Source organism: Propithecus coquereli, unplaced genomic scaffold (assembly GCF_000956105.1).
Source record: "Propithecus coquereli isolate 6110/MARCELLA unplaced genomic scaffold, Pcoq_1.0 Scaffold491, whole genome shotgun sequence".
NCBI classification, from domain to species: Eukaryota; Metazoa; Chordata; class Mammalia; order Primates; family Indriidae; genus Propithecus; species Propithecus coquereli.
The window spans coordinates 488284-510718 of record NW_012150741.1 but is presented as its reverse complement, the minus strand read 5'-3'; the positions used below and the strand labels follow the sequence as shown (position 1 = coordinate 510718).

Here is a 22435-nt window from a genome sequence, read left to right as displayed (position 1 = left end):
CATATTGCATGCTTAGATTTATACGAAATGTCCAGAATAGGTGACTCCAGAGAGACAGACAGTAGATTGGTGGTTACCAGGGGCAGGGAGAGGGGGAGAGGGGAAGTGACTGCTACCGAGTAAAGGCTTTCTTTCTTGGATGATGAAAATCTTCTAGAATTAGATAGTGGTGATGATTGCAAAACTTTGTAAATATGCTAATGACCACTAAGTTGTACACTTTAAAAGAGTGAATTTTATGCTATGTGAATTATATCTCAATTTAAAAAAACACTTAAAGCTGAAACTGTTGAACTAGTGATACATTAGTACAATTCTGAGGAGACAACAAACCAGAGCCCGACTTAGCATGTGAAGACGTGATGTCTTTACAGAGAAAGCGTGTGTGTGTGTAAGGGCGTGTGTGTTCGTACGGAAATACACAGAAATGTTAACAAGTGTTGTGTCTGAGTGGTAGAATTGTGGATGATTTTTATTTTCTTCTTTTTATTTTTTGTATTTTCTAAATTTTCTACAATGAGTCAGAGCAAAAATAAACATGTTTTTTAAAAACAAAGTGCGTCAGTGTATAATTAAGTCCCAGGCTGTTGGAGCGCGGAGATGAGGGGAGCTGGCAGGGGCCCGAGCGGGGAAGGTGCTAGACAGGGAAAGGTCGGGGGCGGGCGGCGGAAGGAGACTCCCCTGCTTCATCCCACCTTGCCCTGCATCGCCTACCTAATCAGTCACCAGGCCCTGGCAGGGGAATCTCAAGGCCGTGCTCCCTCTTCCTGCCCACGCGGCCACTGCTGCTGTCCAGGCCCTATGGGCAGGGGTCTCCCAACTGGCCTCACTCACCCACCCCCAGCAGAAGCTCAGGGGTCCACTGTGGACAGCTGGGTCCACCATGCTGTCTCAGAGACACATCTCTGTCTCATGAAAACCCTGCAGTGTGGCTGGCGCCCTGGCTCATGCCTATAATCCTAGCACTCTGGGAGGCCAAGGTGGGAGGATCACTTGAGGTCAGGAGTTCGAGACCAACCTGAGCAAGAGTGAGACCCGTCTCTACCAAAAATAGAAAAAATTAGCCAGGCGTGGAGGTGCGTGCCTTTAGTCCCAGTTACTCGGGAGGCTGAGGCAGGAAGATCGCTGCAGCCCAGGAGTTTGAGGTTGCTGTGAGCTAGGCTGACGCCACGGCACTCTAGCCTGAGCAACAGAATGAGACTCTGTCTAAAAAAAAAAAGAAAACAAAACAAAACTGTGCGGTGGCCTCCACTGCCTGGGAGACAGTCCTTAGCTAATCACTGAAAGCCCCAGCTCTCTCTTCAGACCTGTCTCCCACACACAGGTCTCCCTCGGGTGGGCTGGCAGGGCAGGCTGGCAGACCGCGCCGCAAGCGCAAGCAGCTAGACCCGCACCCAACCAAGCTGCTGTTTTCCAAATCCAACGTCGCTGCCCACCCTGTGCCCCCCATTCATTGCTTCACACTTTGCTCAGAGTCTTCCCCTCCCAGCAAAACCTGTCCTTTCATCTCTGCCAGCTCAGCTTTAAAACCCACATCGTGCCTGGCACACTAGCTGGTGCCCAGCAAACGCTTTCTCCTCCCCTTCCCTCAGCACTCTGGACTTCCCACACGCGCCTGCCACACTCCAGCGTGCACTGTTTGTGCGCACGTCTCCCACCTCTTACGTGACAACAACCTCACTGGAGGCCGGCGCGTCAGTGCCTGGCCTGGTCAAGGTGCCCGACACATGATGGAAGGGTAACGGGAGGAATGGTCCACGCCCACTCGCTGCAGGGCACTGACCACCAGAAGGACCATTGCTGGGGTCGGGGGTTCAGGAAGCATCTGTCCCTCTCTGGATGATCTGGTTTTGCAGCAAAGCCTGGCAGGGCATGAAGGACCACAGTGGAAGCCCTAGAGTTTACCCTACACCAGCTCCTCACAGCCAGGCTTCCTCTGCCCAAATCATCCTGCCTCCGGGTCCCCTGCAGTGGAAAATGATGACATTGCCGGACACAGTTCTGGAGATTAGTCTAATAATAGTAGTAACAATAGGACCACCACTGACTGTGTACTTAGGAGGCACCTGGCATTTTGCTCAGTCTTTCTATACATTATCTCATGAATCTTCCAAACAACTGCTTAATTATCACCAGTTTACAGATTACGAAACTGAGGCTCAGAATGTTTAGGCAATTTGTCTATGATCCTTTATCTAGAAAACGGCAGACCTGGCTTACAAAGAGAAGCAGCAGCTAATTTCAGAGAAAGGCCCTAAAATCACACACCACCTTTTAAGCTGAAAGGAGGCAGATTCTCTGGGCTGCCACAATCTCAAGTCCCAGACTGAGCCAGACTCAGGCTCGCTGGCCCCGGTGCCAGGGTCTCCCTGGGCTGGGTGTGCCGGAGGCTTCAATTCAGGGGAGGGGCGGGAGTGCCCTGCACGTGCCCGGCTCTCCCTGAGGCTCACCTTCCTCCTTCCCCTTCACTTTCAAGACCCACGGCGGCTCGGGGCTGGTCAGATCCGGAGCACTTGTCGGGTCTTACCGTGGAGAGGGAGGAGCCAGGAAGGGAACCCATCTGCCCCGGGCTGGGCATCAGGCCCTTTCTCAGCACCTTCCTGACTTGCCAAAAAGTCGTTACTTAGTGCCCAGACCCCCCAAGTCCAAAACCAGATCTCTAGACAATACCTAAAGGGTATTTATTGTCTGTGCCCACGCCTCGTCCCCTCCCACCAGCCTGAATTCCGATCAAGTTCTTCTCCCTGCCTCTGGCAGAGGGTAGCTGCTGGCAGGCTCTGGGTCCGGCAGGGCATTTGGCTCAGCTAGTGCTGGCTGAATTACACAGCGATCCTGCCACTAAGCCCCCACTGTACCGTTCATCTACAGGAGTGTGTGGCTCTATCACACAAAGCCCAGGGCCTAAGAGACAAGAAAAAATTATGAAGAGTAAGGATGCTTGGCTCTGGTATTTAGTGTTCCTGATCTGCCCAGAAGGCCCAGAGTCAGATGGAATCATTCTAGGAGGGCTTCCTGGAGGAGGCGAGTGTTACATTGATGTAGGAGTAGAGAGGCAAGGCTTGGCAGAAAGGAAAAGGACAGGCAACTTAGTCTGAGAAACAGCTTGAGCCAAGACGTGGGAGTGGGCAGGTTTGGGGAGTTAGGGGGAAGGAGGGGCTTTGATGGAGTGGAGTAGCAGGGAATAGGGACACCAAGGTGAAGACAGGTGTAATTCAAGGGAAGATTTGCCCCAGCTGGTCAGGGGTCTGAAGGTGGTTTCCGATCTGAGGGTCTGAGGATCCGAGAAGCAAGATTACTTAAGTGGTGGAGGAGCCCTGGGCCCCGCCCTTCCCCACGTCCCCTCCTGGCGGTTCCAGCTCAGCTAACGGCAGAAGGATCCAGGGACTAGTTAGTTTCTAGCCTTCCCTCACCTGCACCAGATGGGCCCTCCCTCTCCGTCTACTTTCTCCCCGCTCTTCTCTCTCTCTCTTCCCCTCTCCTCTCCCCACCAGCTGGGTCCCCCTCCCCTGCACTGCAGATGTTCTGGCGGGATTTGGATTCCAAGGCCCTTCAGGCCTTGCACAGCTGAGAGGCAGGTTAATGGGGCCCGGGAGCGCTGGGGCTGGGCGGAGGCAGCTGCGTCAGCCCAGAAGGCCTGGTGGCTCCCTGGGGAGCCCGGCAGCCTCATTCCCGTCTGCTGCAGCTGACAGCAGGAAGGAAAGGAGGACGGGCTGGGGGGGCGTCCTGCCTGGGGAATAGAGCCTCCCGGCTCCCCGGCGGTGATGGATCCGGAGGCTTCCTCCATCCCTTCCCTGCCCCCTCCCTCACCCAGAACTCCGGAAATTACGAATGCCCCCAGGCAGTCAGCCTTTGGAGCTGCTCCCCGGCCCTTGCCTCCTCACGTGGGTGAGATCTCCGTCCGCTAAGGCTGGGTGGCTGCAGGGACACACGTCATCCTCAAGCAGCAGGTGATTCGAAATAATGCTACTCTTGGCTTTGAAAGACAGCGCATGGCTTTTTAAAAACAACAAATTCATTTTCCCATTTCTGCTTTATTTAGGGCGGTCCACATGCTACTGTGGCAACGCAGGATCAGAGGGCGGAGGCCCGCGGCCTCCACACGCACCTTCTGTCTGCGCACGCACAGCACAGAGAGCCCGGGCGGCCCGGAGGACAGCGGCACCGTCTGTGCCAGGCCATCCTCTGTGTGCTTCTCCTTCTCAACCCTGGGGTGGCTTCCCTGCTCCTACTCCCCCAGCTCTGTCTGCTGTGCCACCTGCCCTGAAAGCGGAGGTGGAGGGCAGGAAGGGCCCTTCTTCCCCAGCTCCCCTCTCAGAACTTCTTGGGTGTTCTGGGGAAGGGTCCAGATGAAGGGGCGAGGCAGTAGGTTGTGGCAGAAAGAGTATGGACCCAGGAACCAGCCGCACCTGAGTTTAAACTCCAGCTCTAGTTCTTGCGGATCGTGTGTTACCGAGCAGATTCCTGAGCTCTCTGGCCCTGTCTCCTCGTTCATTAATATATATAATCATAAACAAAGATCACTCGGTACCTACCGCCTACTGGCCACAGGGAACCGTGAATTAAAAAAAGACACACACGGTCTCCTCCTCGTGGAACTCTGAGTCCAGAGGGAAATGCAATGCGGTAAGAGGGTAACAGCGGGACTTCGGGCTGTTCTTCCGGTGAGTCTCAGAAAAGGCCTCCTGCAGGGCGAGACATTCAAGCTGAGCCCTAAAGCATGAGCAGGAGGTGAGGGGAAGGAGACACAGGAGCAAGTATTCCAGGCAGAGGAACAGCAAAGAGCAGGAACACAGAGAACTGCGAGTGGCCTGGTCTGGCTGCAGCTGGGAGGGGGAGGGGGAGTGGTGAGGGATGGGCGGGAGCCAGACCGTGGGGTGTCTTGTGACTTAGCCAAGGAGTCTGGGCTTTGTCTTCAGGGCAGTTGGGAGCCGACTGGGCGTTTCAAGCAGGAGAGTGACACGATCAGATTTGTGTTTGAAGATCCATCTGGCCGCCATGTGGGTAAGTTCAGAATGGAAGCAGGGGGACCTGCAAGGAGGCTGCTACAGCCACCCAGGCAAGGGACGACGGTGGGCAGACAGCGGTGGCTGCAGGGAAGCGACTTAGGCCAGAGCGAACAGATATACGGTCATTGGGACTTGATCGCCGGGATGTAGAAGTAGTGAGAGAGTCGAGGATGTCACCCAAATCTCGTCCCAATTAGGGAACTCAACGAGTGGCGTTATGTCTCGAAACAGAAAGTGGAGAAGGAACATGCGCGGAAGATGATGGGTTTCCTCTGGGAAATGTTCAGTTTGAGGCCCCTTCGGGTCGTGCAAGTGGAGATTCTGACAGGCAGGTCACTGTCCCACTCCAGCTGGAGATGCAGGCTTGGAGCCATCGGTGGGCAGGTGGTGCCTGAGTCCACCGGCAGGTGACAAACGGCCCTGGGAGAAACTGAGGAGCAGGTAGAGCCAAGGGACAAGGACAGAGTCCCCAGAGACTCCTGCCACTTACAGGGTGGGCGGGGAAGAGGAGCCTGCGGAGGGGACTGAGGAGAGACCAGGAGAGTGAGTTCTCCCAGGACTTCAAGGAGAGATTGGTCAACACCGTCACACGCCGCTGTGAGATCAGAGAAGATGAGGGCTGGAGAGGCCTTCCTGCAAGGGTAAGAGCCTCTGATGGGCCCGGCCGAAGAAGGCTGGAGGTGAGGAGGAGGAGGCAGGCGGTGTGGACTGAGAAGGCGAGGAGAGGGAGAAGGCGGCGGGGCGGGGCCGGCGCAGAGCCTGGGTGAGCGGCACTGGTGGCCCTGCTGCCGAATGAAGCTCAGCCTGCGGAAGGCGCCTGGCATCTGTCACGTGGGAGATGCTAAGAAAGGTTCTTCTCTTTCCCCCCTCTGTCTCCTGCCTTCTTTCCTTCTCTTTCCCCAGCTGTGGTGCCTGGGCTCCCAGCAGTGGGACGGGGCCACGGTCACCTCTGCTGATGGGCCTTCGTGGCCTCCGGCCCCAGAAAGATGCTGCACTCCCCACTCACCGGACAATGAAGGTGGGACACCCTCGGGAGAGGGGCGAATTTATTCTAGGAAACATGGGGAGGGTGGAGAGAGCCACACCTGCCCTTTCTCCTCGAGGAAGAGACTGCTTTGAGAGGGGACAGCAGCGTGTCCCCACCGAGCGCCAGGGGCCCTCCCTCCCCGCCGCCCCGGCCTGCCGAGCTGCTTAAGGGAGGGCAGAGGAAGGAGTTGGCTCCAAGTCCGAAAACAGGTGTTCGGGCTGGTGAGGGGAGGGAAGCCACTTTGGCGAGAGTCCTCCGGATGGGGTCACATTCCAGAACAACTGGAATGTGATCTTAGAGCCATCTGGTTGAAGTGGTCACAGAGGCTCATAAATAGATCGTCCCCTTTCAGAGCAGAAAAGCATCTGTTGGCCTGGCCTGGGTCCTGGCTGGCTGCAGCTCCCTCACTGGGCAACGCTGGGAAGTTACTCCCTCTCTGCTGCTGGGTTTCCTCACCTGGGAAAGAGAAGCTGGACCGAGCGAGCCCAGGGCACCTTCCAGCTCCGTACTGTAAGGCCCTGTGGTCTCGGGAGGGCAGCCTCTGCCGGTGGCAGGCGGGAGCCCACGCGCTCGCAGCCTCTTCCTGCTGGGGTGTGGATTTCCACGCGCCAGCAAGTGGCCGGCAGCCACCTGGGCTCCAAGGGCTCATAAACAGATGGAAAATTACTCACGCTCTCTTGAAAAAGATCACACCTTCCCAGCCCCTGACTCTTCTCCCGTCAGGATGGCCGAGGGGCTGGGGAAGGGGGAGGGCGGGCACTGGCTGCAGGGGTGTGGCCAGCGGAAGGAGGCCGCAGGCACACAGGTGCTGCCTCCACTCTCCCCACCTACCGCCTGAGCCTGCTCTCACCTCCTCTCTGGGCTACTCTAAGGCTTCAGTGGGACGGAATGCTGAAAAGATGTCGTGGGCTCCCAGAAAATGTCAGGAGCGAATCTGAGTGGGATGGTCACACACTTCCTCCTGCCAGGCCAGCAAGGAGAGCGTGACTCTAAGTCCTATCACAAGAAGGTACTCCAGCCTTTTCCTCTTCCTGTGGTATAGACATCTGGGAAGTTCTTCCCAAAGTCTAACCTTTATTTTTCCAACTGCATCACCCAAGAGGCCATCTGGTACCTTTCACTGCCTCCAGACAGGTCCACGACCAAACCAATCTAAACCTCATCTAAGCCATCCCATGTGTACAAGTGACGGTAGGGGGATCAAGAAGGGTTCTAAGGGTTGAGGAATTCCTGTAGAAAGTCCTTAGGGCCTCGGGGACAGGCCTGTGGACAGCTGATAATGATTGCTGCCCATCTTCACTGAGGGTGGGAGAGAGGGCAGGGTGTCCCAGAAGCTCCAGGACAAAAAAAGAGTGATTCTGGAATGTAAATCGCATGCTAATCAGCTGGGGGATGGAGGGCTGGGTCTTGTTAAGATGCAGATTCTGAGTCAGCAGGTCTGGGGTGGAGCTTGAGATTCACACGTCTAACATGCTCCCGAGCGATCTGATGCTCCTGGTCCATGAAGGGCACTTTGAGTAGCAAGGACCAGAGCAGTGGGTCCCAAATCTGGCTCTGCAACAGAATCACCCTGGAGGATTTTTTAAAAATCCAGATTCCTAGGCCCCAGCCCCCAAGATTCCAATTCAGGAGGTCCGAGAAGGAGCCTGGGAATTTGCACTCCGTAAGCTCGCCTAGCATTGTGAGGCAGCGCCCTTCCGCACAGTCCAGAGTCACGGTTAAGAGCACACATGAGCTTGGAATCCAGACAACCTACTTACCAAGTGATCAACTCCCTAAACCTTCATTTTCCCATCTGCAAAATGGGATCATAGAGCACCTCCCGTAGAGACTTGCTGCAAGGAATAAATGAGATGATGTCTGCCAGGCATGAGCCCAGAGCTTAGAAGCACAGTAAGCGCTCCCCAAACATTGACTACCGGCATGATTCTTACTACACATAGTGGGCTTCACCTGGTTTTCATCATTTTTGTCAACTCTCTTTTAGCTTTTATACACAATATCCATATCACGTTTCCTGGCACTGACTTTTCTCTTGCAGAAGCTCACGCCCACAGTGCATGGGAGGGGAGGGTGGAGATGGGGTCTGCGTGCGTCTGACAGCACCGTGCGCTGCTGAAAGACAGGGCCCTCATTTTACTACTTATCTCGGCATCTTCCATGCCAGGTATTTCAAGCACTCAGCAAAGCTTAAAAGAGCAAACAAACGGATGGAGGGAGGAAGGGATGGAAGGAGAAACAAAGTAGTTGGGACTCCTCTTTCCTCCAGACAGACCCAGGACCAGGCCGGGCTCTGCATTGGCACCAGCTGTGTAGGAAGGGGCATTAATGCAGGAGGAAGGAGAGCTGGGGAGACACCTTGCTGCTGTCCTCTCCCCGTGGGGAAGGAATAGCCACACCTCTTGGCTCTGCCTGGGGCTCGCTTGCACCTAAACCAAACCTGAGCTGTCAGTTCCCAACCCCTGGGTGCTCTTGCCTCTCTCGGGCTGGGCCTGCTGGAGCTCTGTAGGGCTCCAAGGACAGGAATGGCCCAGTCGGAGAGGAACATTCTGGCCCAAGGCCCCCAGCACAGCAGCCAGAGAGGGCCAGCAGGAGGGCTGAGGAGACCCACAAGTCTGAGCTACGGTGCTTCCCATGGGGCCGAGGCACCACGCTGCTCCTGGGTGGCCCGGCTTGGGCCACCTCCGTCCCAGACCAGCATTTATGGCTGAAAGAATCACCACCGGATCCCAGGGCCCAGCCCACCACGGACACTCTCCTAGTATCTCTCAGGAGCCAAATTACCCATGCTCTGCGTTCCTGGGCTGCAGGGGGCTGCCTGCCCGCCCACCCGCCCACCTCGGAGCAGCCTCTGCCCCAGACACATGTAGTAATCAACTCCCGGAACCTTGGGAAGATCCAAATACAGTAGCATATAATCATGGAGCCCAAAATAGCCGTGCCAGGGAGGCCATCTGCCACCTCGTGCATCCCTAGGGACCCCTCGCTGGGCCCCACAGCAAGCTGGGCTTGGGGCCCTCTCTGGCTGGCAGGCAGAGGGGTGGTCCTGATTGCATTCCCCGCATCGCCTGCACGGCGTGGAGGCAGACTGGGGGGCTTTTCCGTGGCAGACTGGGCGTCTTCAGGATGGGGCCTCAGACCGGAGCACCCCAGACTCAGGGCCTTGTTGCTTCCTTCTCCTGCCAGCTCTGGGCCTGCCTTTGCCAGATGCCCTCGCTGTGGGCACAACTGGCTCCCGGGCCACTGCCCTCTCTAGCCCTAACCCTCCTGTTTTCTTCCTCCTGCCTCAACTCTCAGCCTGTCACCCCCAAGCACTCTCCCACTGGATCCAGGCTCACTTTCCCCCTCTGCTACTCGTCTTACCCCTCGCAGTGCACTGATGGTGCCCCAAAACGCCTTGTGTCCGAACTCCCAGAAGCTGTAAATGGGAACTTATTTGGGAAAAGGGTCTTTGCAAAGTGACGAAGTCAAGGATCTCGAGGTGAGATCATCAGGATTATCCAGCTGGGCCCTAAATCCAGTGCGAAGTGTCCTTGTGAGAGACCACAGAGGGACACAGAGAAGAGGGCAAGGCTGTGTGAAAGGCGGAGACCGCGGCGACGTGGGCAAGGCATGCCCCAGCCACCGAAGCGGGCAGAGGCAAGGAGGGACGCTCCCCCAGCACCCTCAGGGGGGTGTGGCCCTGCTGACACCTTGATTTGGGGCTTCCCGACTCCAGAACTGGGAGCCAATACATTTCTGTAGTTTTAGGCAACCCCGTTTGTGGTACTCTGTTACGGCGGTCCTAGGAAACTAATGCTACGTCACTTTCCTTCCCACAGAGGTTCCTACCTTCAGTGTGTGTCGGAGTCACCTGGAGGGCTTGTTAAGGCACAGATTGCTGGTCCCACGGCCCAGGGGTTTCGACTCAGTAGGTCTGGGGCGAGGTCCGAGAATGTGCGTTCCTACCGGTTCCCAGGGGACACTGGTGCTGCTGGTGCAGGGACCTCGCTTTGAGAACCGCCGCTCTCTAAGCTCCACCCACAGCTGCGTTAGCTTCCTCTCCACCTTCAGTCCCCCCCCCCCAAAGGAACATCCTCTTCCCCCCGTGATGTCCTCCTCCTTCCCGGGTGCCCAGGAGATCGAGAGAACACCTCCTTGGGGAACTCCGATCCCTGCACAACTGGCTCCTGCTCTTGAAACCACCCAGGCCTCCCACGGGGGCCTCTTGGAGATCTCTTTCCAGGAAGCCGTGCGTGGTGGGGTAAGCCGCGGTCGGGCTCTTCCAAGCTCGCCACAGGAAGATCCTACCCAGCTCCACCTCGCCTCCATCACCCCTCTGCACCCCCTGCAGGTCTGTCTGTGAACGCTCAAGCTACTCCTCCCGGGGGCAAAATAGAAGAGCTGTTTCTGGTCAAAAGCTCCTAGGAATGTCTCGACGCGCTCTACAAGGAGATGCTAATGAGGCACAACCAGCCCCGTGCCCTCTCTCATGGAGTCTCTGGGGTTCTGATCGAGGCCAGGGGTCTCCAGGGCTCAACGTTGATGCCAGTCTCTGCAGCCTCCGGCTCCCCCGGCACTACGCCCCCAGCCCAGGCTCCACTTACCCTAGAACTCGTAGGGTAAGAGCAGAAACAGGGCAATCCAGGGTCCTTGGGCATGACCCAGCAGAGCTCCCAGCCCAAGGCCAGCTCTGGGAGCAGGTGCTCTAGAAATACCATGGTTCCCAAGCCCCCCTCATGGGCCTTTCCCCAGGGCTGGTCATCTCACTCAGCCCCCTCAGAATTGTTCTCAACCCAGCCCCACAGTTATATGCGTGGACTCTGGGCACGGCCACCTGAGTTTTGACCCTGGCTCTGCTACGAGTCACTTTATGGCTCTGGGCCTCAGTTTGCTCATCTATAAAATGGAGACAATGAGACTACTGGCAGCATCCATCCCAGAAGAGTGTTGTGAGGATTAAGTAAGATAATAAATATAAGTGACTCTCTCATGGAAAGCGCCACCTAAATGCTGGTTATTATTAGTCCGGCTTTGGGCATTAGCCTGGGGTACAATTGTCCTTTGGAGGAGGGTCAGTGGAATGGATTGAGGGGGCCTGCTCAGAGGTCCCTTGCTTTTGGCTCTCCCTGGGAAGACCTCTGACACCTGTCCTCTTAATAAACCTTTAGCACTGGCCAGAATGGTTCAGCCGTTTCTCCTGGAGAAGCTCAGGTCTTTCCTCCTCATCCCACCTCACGGTGTTCCTAGGAGACTGGAAGGGTTCAAAAAGGATACTCTCCATTGCACAAAAAGAGAAACTGAGGCCCAGAGAGAGCAAGCACACGGTTACAGAGGAGAGGCAATAACCACATTAGAAGTTCCTGTGTCTCCATGGAGTGACATCTCTTGGGACACCTGTATGCCAGTCATCCCATTTTAGAGATGGAGAACCTTAGACTCAGAGAGGGAGGTGTCTTGCCATGGCCTTGTAGCTAGTTAGTGACAGAGCCAGGACTTGAGCCTAAGTCTCTGGATCCTAAAAATTGTAGCTTAGGGGAGGCACTAAAGGATAGAAGTTAAGAACCTGGTACTTTGGAATTAGAGCTAAACTAAAATCCCAGCTCTGCTACATTCTAGCTGTGTGACCTCAGGCAAGTTGCTTGACTTCTCTGGGCTTTAATTGCCTCATCTATAAATTGGGAATAATAGACCCCACCTTCTAGGGCTTTCAGGATTAAGTGAGATATAGAAACATGCTTAGCATATTGAAGTGTGTGGAGTGGGAGCCCAGCTGCCTTCCCGGGTCATGCACACGCCCAAATGCGTGTCTATCCGCCCAGCTTCTCCCCCTCTTGCTCCTCAGCAGCCGGCAGCCAGTGCGTTCCGGACTGACCGGCGTGGGCTGGGAAGGCTGCGGTGGCTCTAACTTGGGCTTCCGCTCGGATCTGGCACTGCTCTTGACTAATTGCCCAGCTCCGCACACTGCTGGCCGGTTTCGTGCGGCTGTCCTTGGCGACTATGCGCTTCCCCCCTGGGGTGTCCAGGAGTGGGCTGGCCGGCTGTCTTCTCCCCTTCCTCCCTGCCATCGTGCTCTTCCACCTCTTCTCCCGAGACCAGCGCGCCGGAGCTCCCGGGCCCCAGCCTAGCGCGGTCCCCGCTCCCCCTGAGCTGTCGTTCTGCTCGGCCATGTGCCCTCCCCCTTGCCTGGCCTCACCCCCACCCAGTTTCTATTTTCCCCCAGGCTCCGCTGGCTTCCCATGGTTTCTCTTGGCCTCGGCTCAAGCCTGGCGTGACATGTCTGGCATGGCCGCCCTCCTCCGTCCCACACTGGTCGGGGAGGAAGCGCGTACATCGGAGGGGGGGGGGTGTTGTGGAGCGGGGTGCTGCCAAGCCAGGTGCCAAGCCAAACAGCCTGTGCGCCATGTCCAGCTGGGTACCTGGGGCCTGGGCTGCCGGCTGGCTCCATCCTCTACCCCAGCCCCACTCGCGGCTCACCCAAACCCACCTCTGACTGTCCCTCTCTCTGGTTCTAGCTGGTAGAAAGTGGATCACAGGACTGAACCTCCCCTGAGGCCTCAGGAAGGTCCACAAGAGTTTGTGCGGGGACCCTCCCGTGTATAGGTGGGGAAGAGCTTTCTCTAGGGACCCGAGCCCCTAGGTGGGCTTGGCCAGCTCTGGGGAGGACGTATCACCCGAGAAGCGGCACAGGCAGGGGATGTGTCCTCTGTACACCTCTCTGATCCACTGGCTTCCAACAGGAAGGACACTTCTATTTGCTGGTACTCCTGGGGAAGCAGGGAAGGTCGCCCAGTGACGGCCATCAAAAGGTGGCTTCCCTCGCAGCCTTTGGAGCCCAGCCACTGGGGAGGAGGCTGCCTTCCCCACTCTGACCCAGGAAGAGCCCCTGAACTTGTCTGCCTCTGTTACTTCATCTTACGGCAGAGATGGCAGGGACCGAAGAGGGGTTTTGCGAGGAAGAAATCAGACAACGTATGTAAAACTTCTCATGTCGCGCTGGCACGGCACGCAGGGGTGCTCAAAAAGTTGTCACGGGCTCCCACCCTCTCCTTTCAGCGTGACCACCTGGGCCTGGTCTTACTGTCACTATCTAAGATGGGGGGACCCAAATAAGGCAGGGCAGCACCTCACCTTGGGGGCCGAGGTGGTGAGAACATAACACCCACATACGGAATCACCCAGTCGGGTTACGGACCACCCGCTACACACACGGATGGCCGACGGGGAGAATGACCAACCTCCCTCTTTCCCCAGAAGCTTGGTCACCCCACCTGCAGGCACCTCAAACTCAGCATGTCCTGGAGAGACCTCAGCACCTCTCCCCAGAGTGCTCACCCTTGGAGCTCATTACTCACTTACTACTCATCAGCATGTTCTTAATTAGCTCTCACACGTGCCAGGCCCTTGGTGACCACACACCCGACGTCAAAGCCAGAGGGCTGGGTGTCGACGTCTCTCCCTCCGCCCCCACGTCTAGTCAGTACCACTGTAAGGACAGTAACTGTAGCAGCAGCAGCAACAGGTGCTGTTCTGAGTCCTCTGTGTATATTAACTCATTTTCGTCTATGCTGTCGGGGTACACAGATGCTATTACCGCCTGCCTTTTGCTGATCCGGAGTCAGCAGTGCCGAAGTTAAGTAGTCTGCCCAAAGTCCTACGGGCAGCAAGTGAACAAGCGAAACAGCTGAGACTGGAGCGCAAGTGGTCTGCCCCGAGTCCCGCTGACACGGCTTCTTGAGATTTCTAGAGTCCCTCACCTTCCCCTTTCACCACTGCCCCTGTCTTTCCTTTAGCCACTGTCACGCTCCCTTGGTTCAGGGACCTCTTCCCTGGCTTCCCCTCCTCCCGGCTGTCCTCCGTAAGTGCTGCAAAGTGATGTTTCAAAGACACAAGCCCTGTTGAACCGCTCCCTGCTACGAGTCCTTCTGCGGTTCCTCACTGTTTAAGGATAAAGTCCGAATCCTTAGCAAGGTCCATTATCTAATTTCAGATCTTTCCCCGCGGCTGCCCTTCCCACCCGTCTCCCAACATACACACAGTTCACATTTGCCTCCTGGAAAATCCTCTAGAATTGTCCTCTCTTATCTTTGTGCCTTTGCACGTGCTGTTCCCTCTGCCTGGAATGTCCTTCCCTGCCTCTTCCCCTCACTGATGCTTCATAATCTTTCAAGACTCAACTCAGGTTCTGCCCGCTCCCAGCAAAGCCTCACACATACTCGTGAGATGAACGGGTTGATGACCGGCTGGGTGAACGATATCCCGACAGCCTCGCCACGCGCCCCGGCTGCGTGGGGTCTTCGTTTTGCAGAACCCTCTCGCGTCGACTAGGTATTTGATCCTCCCAACAACCCTACAGGGTAGGCGGGGAAGATAATCACCCCCACCTTGAAGATGAGGAAACCGAGGTGCAGAGGGGGTACGGGACGCAGCAGTCAGGGTCAGAGCTGGGACTCGGAGCCACAGCTTCCGTCTCAGGGCACTGCTCGTCTCGCAGGGCTGCAGAGCAGCAAACTCTGCTCATCTGCCTCATCGCCGGGGGAGGGGTCTAGCTCTCCAGCCCCGGGGGCTGCTCGCGGCCCAGAAAGCGTGGGGGAAACTGCCTGCATCGCCCAAAAGCTCCATGCCTAGTCTGAAAACAAGATCTTCAGAAGCCCTGAAGAACTCAAAAGATGTGGTTCACAATTAAAAAACAAAAACTCAAACTGAACCTCAAAAGTGTGAAGAAGTCCAGTGAAAGTCCAATTTTTCTCCCTATGAAGTGCTCTTTGACACTTTGGGTGAAATGTTGAATTCTCAGCCCCCTCCCCCAATTTTGGCCGCCCCGCTTTGCCGGTGCCCTAAGCAAATGCTTAGTCTGTCCCTGCGGGTGGGGGGCAGCACAGGCTTTCCTGGCCTTTGACCTTCTGACCTTGGCCTTTAGGGCACGCGCTTGCCTGGCCCTGCCCGGTGGTGAGGCTGGATGGGAGGAGAGGAGGGGCTGGGGCCAGAGACCCACGGCTCTCTGGGATGGAGGCAGAAAGGTGGGAGGATGAAGGGAGGAAGGTTCTGCCACCTGGGCCAGTCGGGCCGCCAGGGGCATTGGGTACAGACACAGGAGCAGGAGGGCAGAGAATGCCCAGGGCAGGAGCAGGGAGCAAAGCCTGCCTGGGCGGGTGTGGCACAGCTAGCTAGCCAGGCCCCCGTGGCGGGCCCCTCCGTGTGCGGTGGCATGGGGCCTGAGCGTCAGTGAGCGGGAGGAAAGCCGTCTTTGCCTCCTTCCCCCTTCCACCCAAGGAGAGACTGGACGGTTTCGAGCTATCTGACCTCCACATCCATGGACTGGGCAGGGCCAAAGGCCGAGGATACCAGAGCCCTTTGTCCTGACGCACTGCATGTCCACCGTGCCTCAGTTTCCCCCACTAGCTAAATGCTATGCCGCAGTCCCGTCCCCTCACTTTGACTTCCCCCCAAATATCTGTTCACTCTCCCATCAGAGGTAGATACACCTGAAAATGCAGTTGGGTCTGTCAGGCAGGTATGGGGCACCTACTGTGCTCCAGGCCCTGTGCCGTGCACTGCGTGAGTGTGACTCGCACCTGCCCCAGGATGGCAGCGGGCTGGTTACGTCACCCCAGAGCACCTGCTGCCGCTGCCGCCCTCGGGCTCGGTCCTGCGTCCACGCTGCCCCTGCTGGGCAAGAAGGGAACTACAGGGCTCCTTGGAGGGACGGATCTGTCCTGGGTGGCCGTGACTCCCCCACTGCAGTCCTACCCCAGTGGGGAAACGAGTGTCTGAGCCCAGCCTCCTTCCCTCCTGCAACAAAGCCCCCGGGGCAGAGCAGGCTAGGTGGAGGAGACAGCCCCTTCCTGATGCTCCTTTGGGGCGCCAGTCTCCACCCCCACCCCGGGCTCCAATGGCAGAACGCCAGTTGCCCCAGGACAGCTGCTCTGGTGGCCCCACCTAAGGAGGTCCCATTCCCGCAGTCCTCCAGCGGGGCCTTGGAGCCATCCTTCCCCAAAATACACACACGAGCGTACACATACACACACTGACGACAACAAACAGCCCTGAGGAAACCACAGCCGGAAGCGGCACGCTGTCTGGAACGTGGAGTGGCGGGGAAGCCGAGGCAGGGGCCCTGGGCTGTGACTCAGGCCCCGGGAAGCCAGTGACTCCCAAGACCGGCCCTCTCGTGACTCACAGAGACTGCAGGCTTGGCAGCTCCCACAGCGCCTCCGCGGGGACTCCTCCCAGCCGGTTGTTCTGCAGCATCCTGCGAGGGGCAGAGAAAGGGCTTTGAGGACCCACGTGGCGTGTGGGGCTGGAGGGAGGACCCCTCCATCGAACCCCCTGCCCAGGCCGGACGCCCCCCTCTTGCCCCGGAGGGAGTCCTGGCCCAGCCTCCCCGCCTTGCTAGTGGGGACTCGGAGGCCGTGGACGTGCCGTGGGGTGCACACGGGGCTGGCGGGCATCTCGGAAGAGCGCCTAGGATGAGGCAGGACGGAGAGAAGACGTCTGGGGGAGCAATGAGGGCCACGTGGCAGAATACTTGGGATTCTGCTGGAGTTTGATCAGGAAGGATGTGGCGAAATGGAGGCTTCCCCCCAGGCCTCAGTTTCCCTGTCTACTCAGCTGAGAGGCCACAGGTTTCTTTGTGGAGGGGGAGCATACGGATGAGGGTGAGGCTGCCCCTAGGGTAGGTGTATCTTTTTGGAGTCCTTGTCTATAAAAACGATTTGAAGCACCCAAGACCGGGGCATCGGCACTCTTCTGCCGGCCCATCCCAAACAGCCCCACAAAGAAGTAACACGCCAGCCGGTGCAAACGACCCACTCACCTGGCTGCCCTCCCGGAACTGCCCAAGCCACAGCACCCCAGGACAATCCCACAGCAGGAGTCTGGGAGTCCTTGGGATGCCTGGAAACCCAGGTGCGGGGTAGAGGTCAGAGGACACACAGAAGGGGAGAGGTAGGGGCCAGGGGTGCCTCTCCGGGTAGCGCTGCTGATCTCAGCCGACCTAGGCATCACCGGGGCCTTAGAAAAGTTTGAGGAAGGCTCTTCAAAGTGCAGGGAGTCCCCTGAGCACAGGCTCTGAGCACCGCCCTGCGTGACCCGTCCCAAGGGAGGAAGTGGGTAAAAACATGGGAGAGAAGCCCTTGGGCAGCAGGCGCCCTCTGAACAGGCCTTCACCCCCAGGCCTCTGGGACCCAGAAGCAAGGAGGAGGAGAAGGCCGGAGTTCAGGGATGAGCTGGGGAAGCAGGAAGGAAGCGGAGTGTGGCAGCCCTCCGTCCCCCATCTGGGATGCAGTCCCGCCTTTACCGCGTACTGTCGACCACCTTTCAGAGGGGAAGCCAAGGCTCAAACAGGACGGGCATCTTGCCCAAGATCACCCAGGTGACATCACCACACTTCAGGAAAAGGGGCTCGTCTCCTGACCTTTAAGTTTAATAATAGCGACAGCTAATGCGCCAGGCCCTGGTCTTAGGACTTTACATCTACGAACTCAAATGTATCCTTGCTACGACTCCAGCAGATAGGAACTATCATCATCCTCATTTCAAAGCCACACAACTGATAAGTGACAGAGCTGGGTTTTGAACCCAGACAGTTTGGACCCAGAGTCTGGACACTTAACCAGTCCACCACACAGCACCTTCACGATGGTGGGGTACAGTGAGGGCCAGAAGAACGCTGAGGGTGAGATGATGAGCCCAAGTAGTTGTTGATGGCACCTACGTGACTGTCCCATCAGAGCCACATCCATTCTCTCTCTTAAGCTCCTCATATGAGTACATGAGAATCCCAAATGCGAACCCAAACGCTGCACCACAAGAGCAAAAGAACACTGTGCTCACTGTGGGGGCGGTTAGAGAGGAGCCCCTCGTGGAGGCAAAGCTGAGGAAGGGCGAAGAACAAAGACAGACTTTGGGGGCCCCTGAGACTGGTGGGGAGGGGAGTGAGGGCCAGGCTGTGGGGAGGGGCAGAGCCCAGGCTCTGAGCAGCTGGAGGCTGGCCCCTTTCCGTGCATGCCCTGTGATCCTCAAGCCTCGGCCTCCACCGGCCCCTCCGATGCAGCCTCCACACAGCGCCGAGGGACTTTTCCAATCAGAGTTTCGCTTCAGGGCCGGAATCTAAACCAAGGTCTCCCAGCCTTCCTTAAAGGGTAGTGGCCTCACCTGCAGGCTCTGAAGTCAGACAGCCCTGGATCCGCATCCTAACTCTCCCCCTTTCCTGCTGTGGGATGGTGTGCAAGCTACTAGCTCCGTGGGCCTCAGTTTCCTAGTCTGTAAACTGGGGATAGTGGTACTGACCTCACGTGCTGATTATGCGTATCGAACAAAGTAGCCCCTGTAAGGCACGTACGGCAGCGCCTACACATGGGAAGCGCTCAATAGCACATTCGCTGACGCCATTAATTATGATTAATAACCAGTCTCAGCTTTACCCTGTTGATCCGGGTAGTGAGGAAACAGTCAGTGTCAACCAAAGACAGCTCGATGGCGTGAAAAGGGCTGTGTTAGAGGCTGGCACAGGGAGATTTCCTCAGGGGCGGGCCCGAGACGTGCTAACTCCCTCCCGCTCCTCTGCGGCCTCGAGTGAGGGTTTCACATGGGATGAGCCCCAGCTCGGGGAGCAGCGCGCTGCCCTTCTAGAGCCTTAGCGTGTACCAAGAAGGCCTGGGCTGGGAATCCGCAGCCACAGACTTCCAGGAAAGGGGGCTCAATCCAGGAGCAGGGCATCGTGCAGATCTGCTGCCCTGGGAAAATCCGGGAAATCCCCCCGTGTGCAGGGAGGGGAGGCAGGGCCTTGAACTGTCCGTGTCCTGTTTCCCGGCTCTGGGCCTGGGGAGAGGCGTCCGAGGCCCAGCAGGAGCTTTCTAGATGGGGCCAGACCAGCCTGACAGGGACGGCCGAGGCCCTGGCTGGTCTGCAGAGGCAGGAAGAGGACCAGGGCCCAGGCCTCACCCGGCTCTCTGGGGAAAGAAGCCTGCGAGGAAAGGGAGGGCAAGAACCTTTCGGCATAAAGACCCATGAGGACACACACACACACACACACACACACACACACACACACACACACACTCACTTCCTCAGGCTGGGGATCAAGATGCAGGAGCTCTGGCCGCAGCTGCCCAATGTCCTGTGAAGACACACAGGGCAGGAGTCCTCTGAGGTCCAGGCATTTTCTCACACGCCTGAGCCAGCAGGGACGGTGGCTTCCCTGAGGACACTCCCTGAGGACAGCTCCAGTGGGGAGCCGGATGCGAGTCTGGCACCTGGGCCTTCGCCGCTCCACAGGACAGCTCCCGGCACGGGCTGGAGGTGCCCTGCAGGGGCCTGACTGTCTTGCTGGGAGCCTGGCCAGAGCCCACGGGGTTGAAGACTTGGTGCCATAGCAGCAGCAGAAGAGCTCGTGAGAGCAACGCCCCGGGTCAGGCGCCGGGTGGGTGGGAAGGACACGGGAGGGCTTCTGCCGTGGGGATTTAGGAAGGGATCAGGAGGGAGTCCCCTGTATGTAATCCTTTGCCTCGAGGAGGGAAGGAAGGAGGCAGAGCGTCCCGCAGGGACAGCCGGGCCTCAGAGAAAGGAAGATGCGGCTCAGATCAGAGTCCCAGACACAGAGTAGACCTGGGGAGCAGCTAAGACGACCTTCTCCTGGTACAAAGAGGAGATCAAGCTGATGCTGGGCTCTCCGGCTCTGTTTTTCTTGTGGGTCTGAGAAACAAGCAACGGGAGGTCCCTGTGACGAGGGGAGCTGGTGGCAGACGTCGGGACGCGTGCCCAGGATGCAGGTGGAACCTTCTGCTCTGAAGCACGTGAGTAAGAGGAGAGTCCCCAGGACCACCCAGCCTCTCCCAGAGCAGAGAGGCTCTGCAGACAAAGGACCTACGGAAGGCCTTGGGGACCGAGTGGTCTTCGAGGACGCGGCCACAGGGGGCTCAGTGGCAGAGTGGTGAGCGGACGGTGTGGCCGAGCTCGGCTCCCGCCGCAGCCTCTCCCCACCGCCTACCCACGGAGCCAAGGGCGCCGTTTGCAGAAGGGAGGCGGGAGGCCTGCGGTTTCTCCAAGGCTTTGATTTATTGCCTAATGCAGGCAAAGAAGAAAGAGGAGGCTCATCTCTAAGCCAGAGTCTTAGGAATGGGACGTGAGTCTCACATCTTCTGAAGGCCCAGCAAACAGAGCCCTGCTCTCTAATCTGGGCTGCAGGTCTGAGCCTGCCACTGGGCACAGACACGCCACCAAGCAGGCCGCCTGCACCGAGTCTGGCTCAGAAGGCCTCCCCCGCCCCCCCAGGGCAGCAATGTTTATGGGGAGCGAGGCGGAGAGAGGAGGCAGGAAGAAGGAGAACTGAGAGGCAGGGGACGGAGGGGTAGAGAGAGGAAGAGCAAGGCCTGAGACACACACGGAGAAGGAGGGGGAGACAAGGAGGCTGAAGCTGGGGACAGAGACGAGAGACACCCAAGGGCAGAGCAGGGAGTGAGGGAAGGCCAGAGACCAGTGAGCCCTAACAGTCAGATGGAGCAGGCCCGAGGGCCAGAGGTGCCAGAGACCAACCACATGGCAAAAGGAGGGAGCGCTTAGGTGTGGGCTGGCGACTGGCTGGGAGCCTGAAGCTCACGGGCCACAGGGCAGGACCGCCAGTTGCCCGTAAGCAATTCTGAGCAAATTTTAAAAAGAGATCTTTTCCTGGGTAGGTTTCAGCCCCTTCTCACTCCCCTAGCCAGATGCTCCGGTGTGGTAAACAACCTGCTCAACCGTACAAAGAAGACCTGCAAGTCAAGTCAGGGCTGAGGGACTAAGGGAGCTGGGCACAGCTCACCACCTTAGGGAAGCCCCAAATGCTCACTCTATTCCTCCAGGATCAGCCGCGAAGATCCTCATTTTCTTTCCCAAACAGACCCTGCGGTGATGCACCCGCCCTGGGGACTTCTCCTACCTGTATGTCCACGTCCTCCCAGCTCCTCTCATCCTCACTCATCATCAGAACATGGGCGAGGACAGGCTTAGTTGGGACAAGGGGAGTTACAGATTGGGATAGGAGGACACAGTGCCTCAGTCTTCCCTTCTCTGAAATGGGCCATCAGTTCAAGGGCAAGTGGAAATCAGGTCAAATAACGGAAGGTCCTCTCCAGCTCTCACTTTCCTTTTGCTTCAAAGGGAAGGTTAAAGGGGCTGGGAGGAGGCGGCTTGAAGCCTGGAGCGGTAGATATGTTCACAGTGAGAATGGAAACCGGTGCTGCAGCCACAGAGACTGAGGTTGGGTCTGGACAGGAAGAACGGCCGAAGAAAACCTATCTGGATTCCTCCTCTCCAGAAACAGCCCTGTCCCTCTCCTGGACCAGAGGTCTTGGGAGAGACCTGTGGGTCTGTAAGGAAGCTCAGCCCCGCAGAGACCTGTGCTGATAGTCCCACACGTTACAGGAAAGAAAAAGGCTGCTTCCCTTCCCTACAGGGTTGCCGTATGCACACGTACCATTAAATGTTTGTCTGCAAATCATGCACATTGTTGCTGACAAGCAAAGCAAAGAAATAGAAATAACAATGGAAATTAAAACCGAAGATAAGGACATGATAAGCAAGTCAGTCATAAACCAAGACTTGGGTTACAAAACTTTGATTTGCTCACAATTTCCAATGTCGCAGCTCTGTGTCAAATGAGGCAGTAAAATCCCATACTTACAGGATTTTCAGGCTGTAGAGACCAGAGAATGCTTGTCCCGGGATGTGCGAGAGATGGTTGCCAGAGAGACGCCTGGAAATCAGAGACAAGGGCCGGTGAAGTTGGCAGGTCACCCAAGGAGACGGTGACCTCCATCAGCGCCTTGGGATGGGGGAGGGGAGGGCGGTAGTTACCACTGCCGTTTACTGAGCTGTGCGATGTGTTCGACACCTTACACGCATCCTCGCAATTCCCACAATAGCCCCGTAAGGTGCTGTTATTATTCCCAATTTCAGAAGAGGAAACAGAGGCTGGGAAAAGTCAATCCCTTCCCCTAGGGGCCACAGAGCCAGGCGGCGCTGGAGCAGGTGTTCCTACCTGACTCTACCAACCTCTGGGCTCACGGCCCTCCCCAGAGCCACATTCCCTCCTGTGCTAACCCACATATCCACAGTCTATGCCTGACTGCTGAACTGCACGGCACGGTGTCACCGGGGGAGGGGTGAGTACAGGGGCGTGTCTGTGTGTCCCCAGGCCCTAAGCCACACAGCTAACCCCCACTAATCCAGGAGGGTTAGGAAATGGGGAGATGGAATTAGTCTAACATTCTGGTCTAATTAAGCGTTTCCGTGTTTGCCATGGGGTGATCACCAATTCTAAAAGGAGTAAATGAAATGAAATTTACTTAATGCTGACACCCGACTGAGCAGAGTCTAACTGTGGATGATTCAGAAGACACTGCTGGATCTCCAAGGTCCCGGGGCCACTGCGATGTGTACTGAT

The 22435-nt window shown here is 57.2% G+C and overlaps 1 protein-coding gene across 2 annotated transcripts in view; it reads right to left on the bottom strand.

The window, feature by feature from the left end:
• Window positions 1–22435, bottom strand: part of LGR6 (leucine-rich repeat containing G protein-coupled receptor 6) — a 113725-nt gene that overhangs the window by 61515 nt on the left and 29775 nt on the right. For both annotated transcript variants that reach the window (XM_012655906.1, XM_012655908.1), the window contains 2 exons: window positions 21674–21745; window positions 16193–16264 (listed from right to left, as the gene is read on the bottom strand). In XM_012655906.1, coding sequence (XP_012511360.1) covers window positions 16193–16264; window positions 21674–21745 — 144 coding nt within the window. The remainder of the gene's footprint in view (window positions 1–16192; window positions 16265–21673; window positions 21746–22435) is intronic.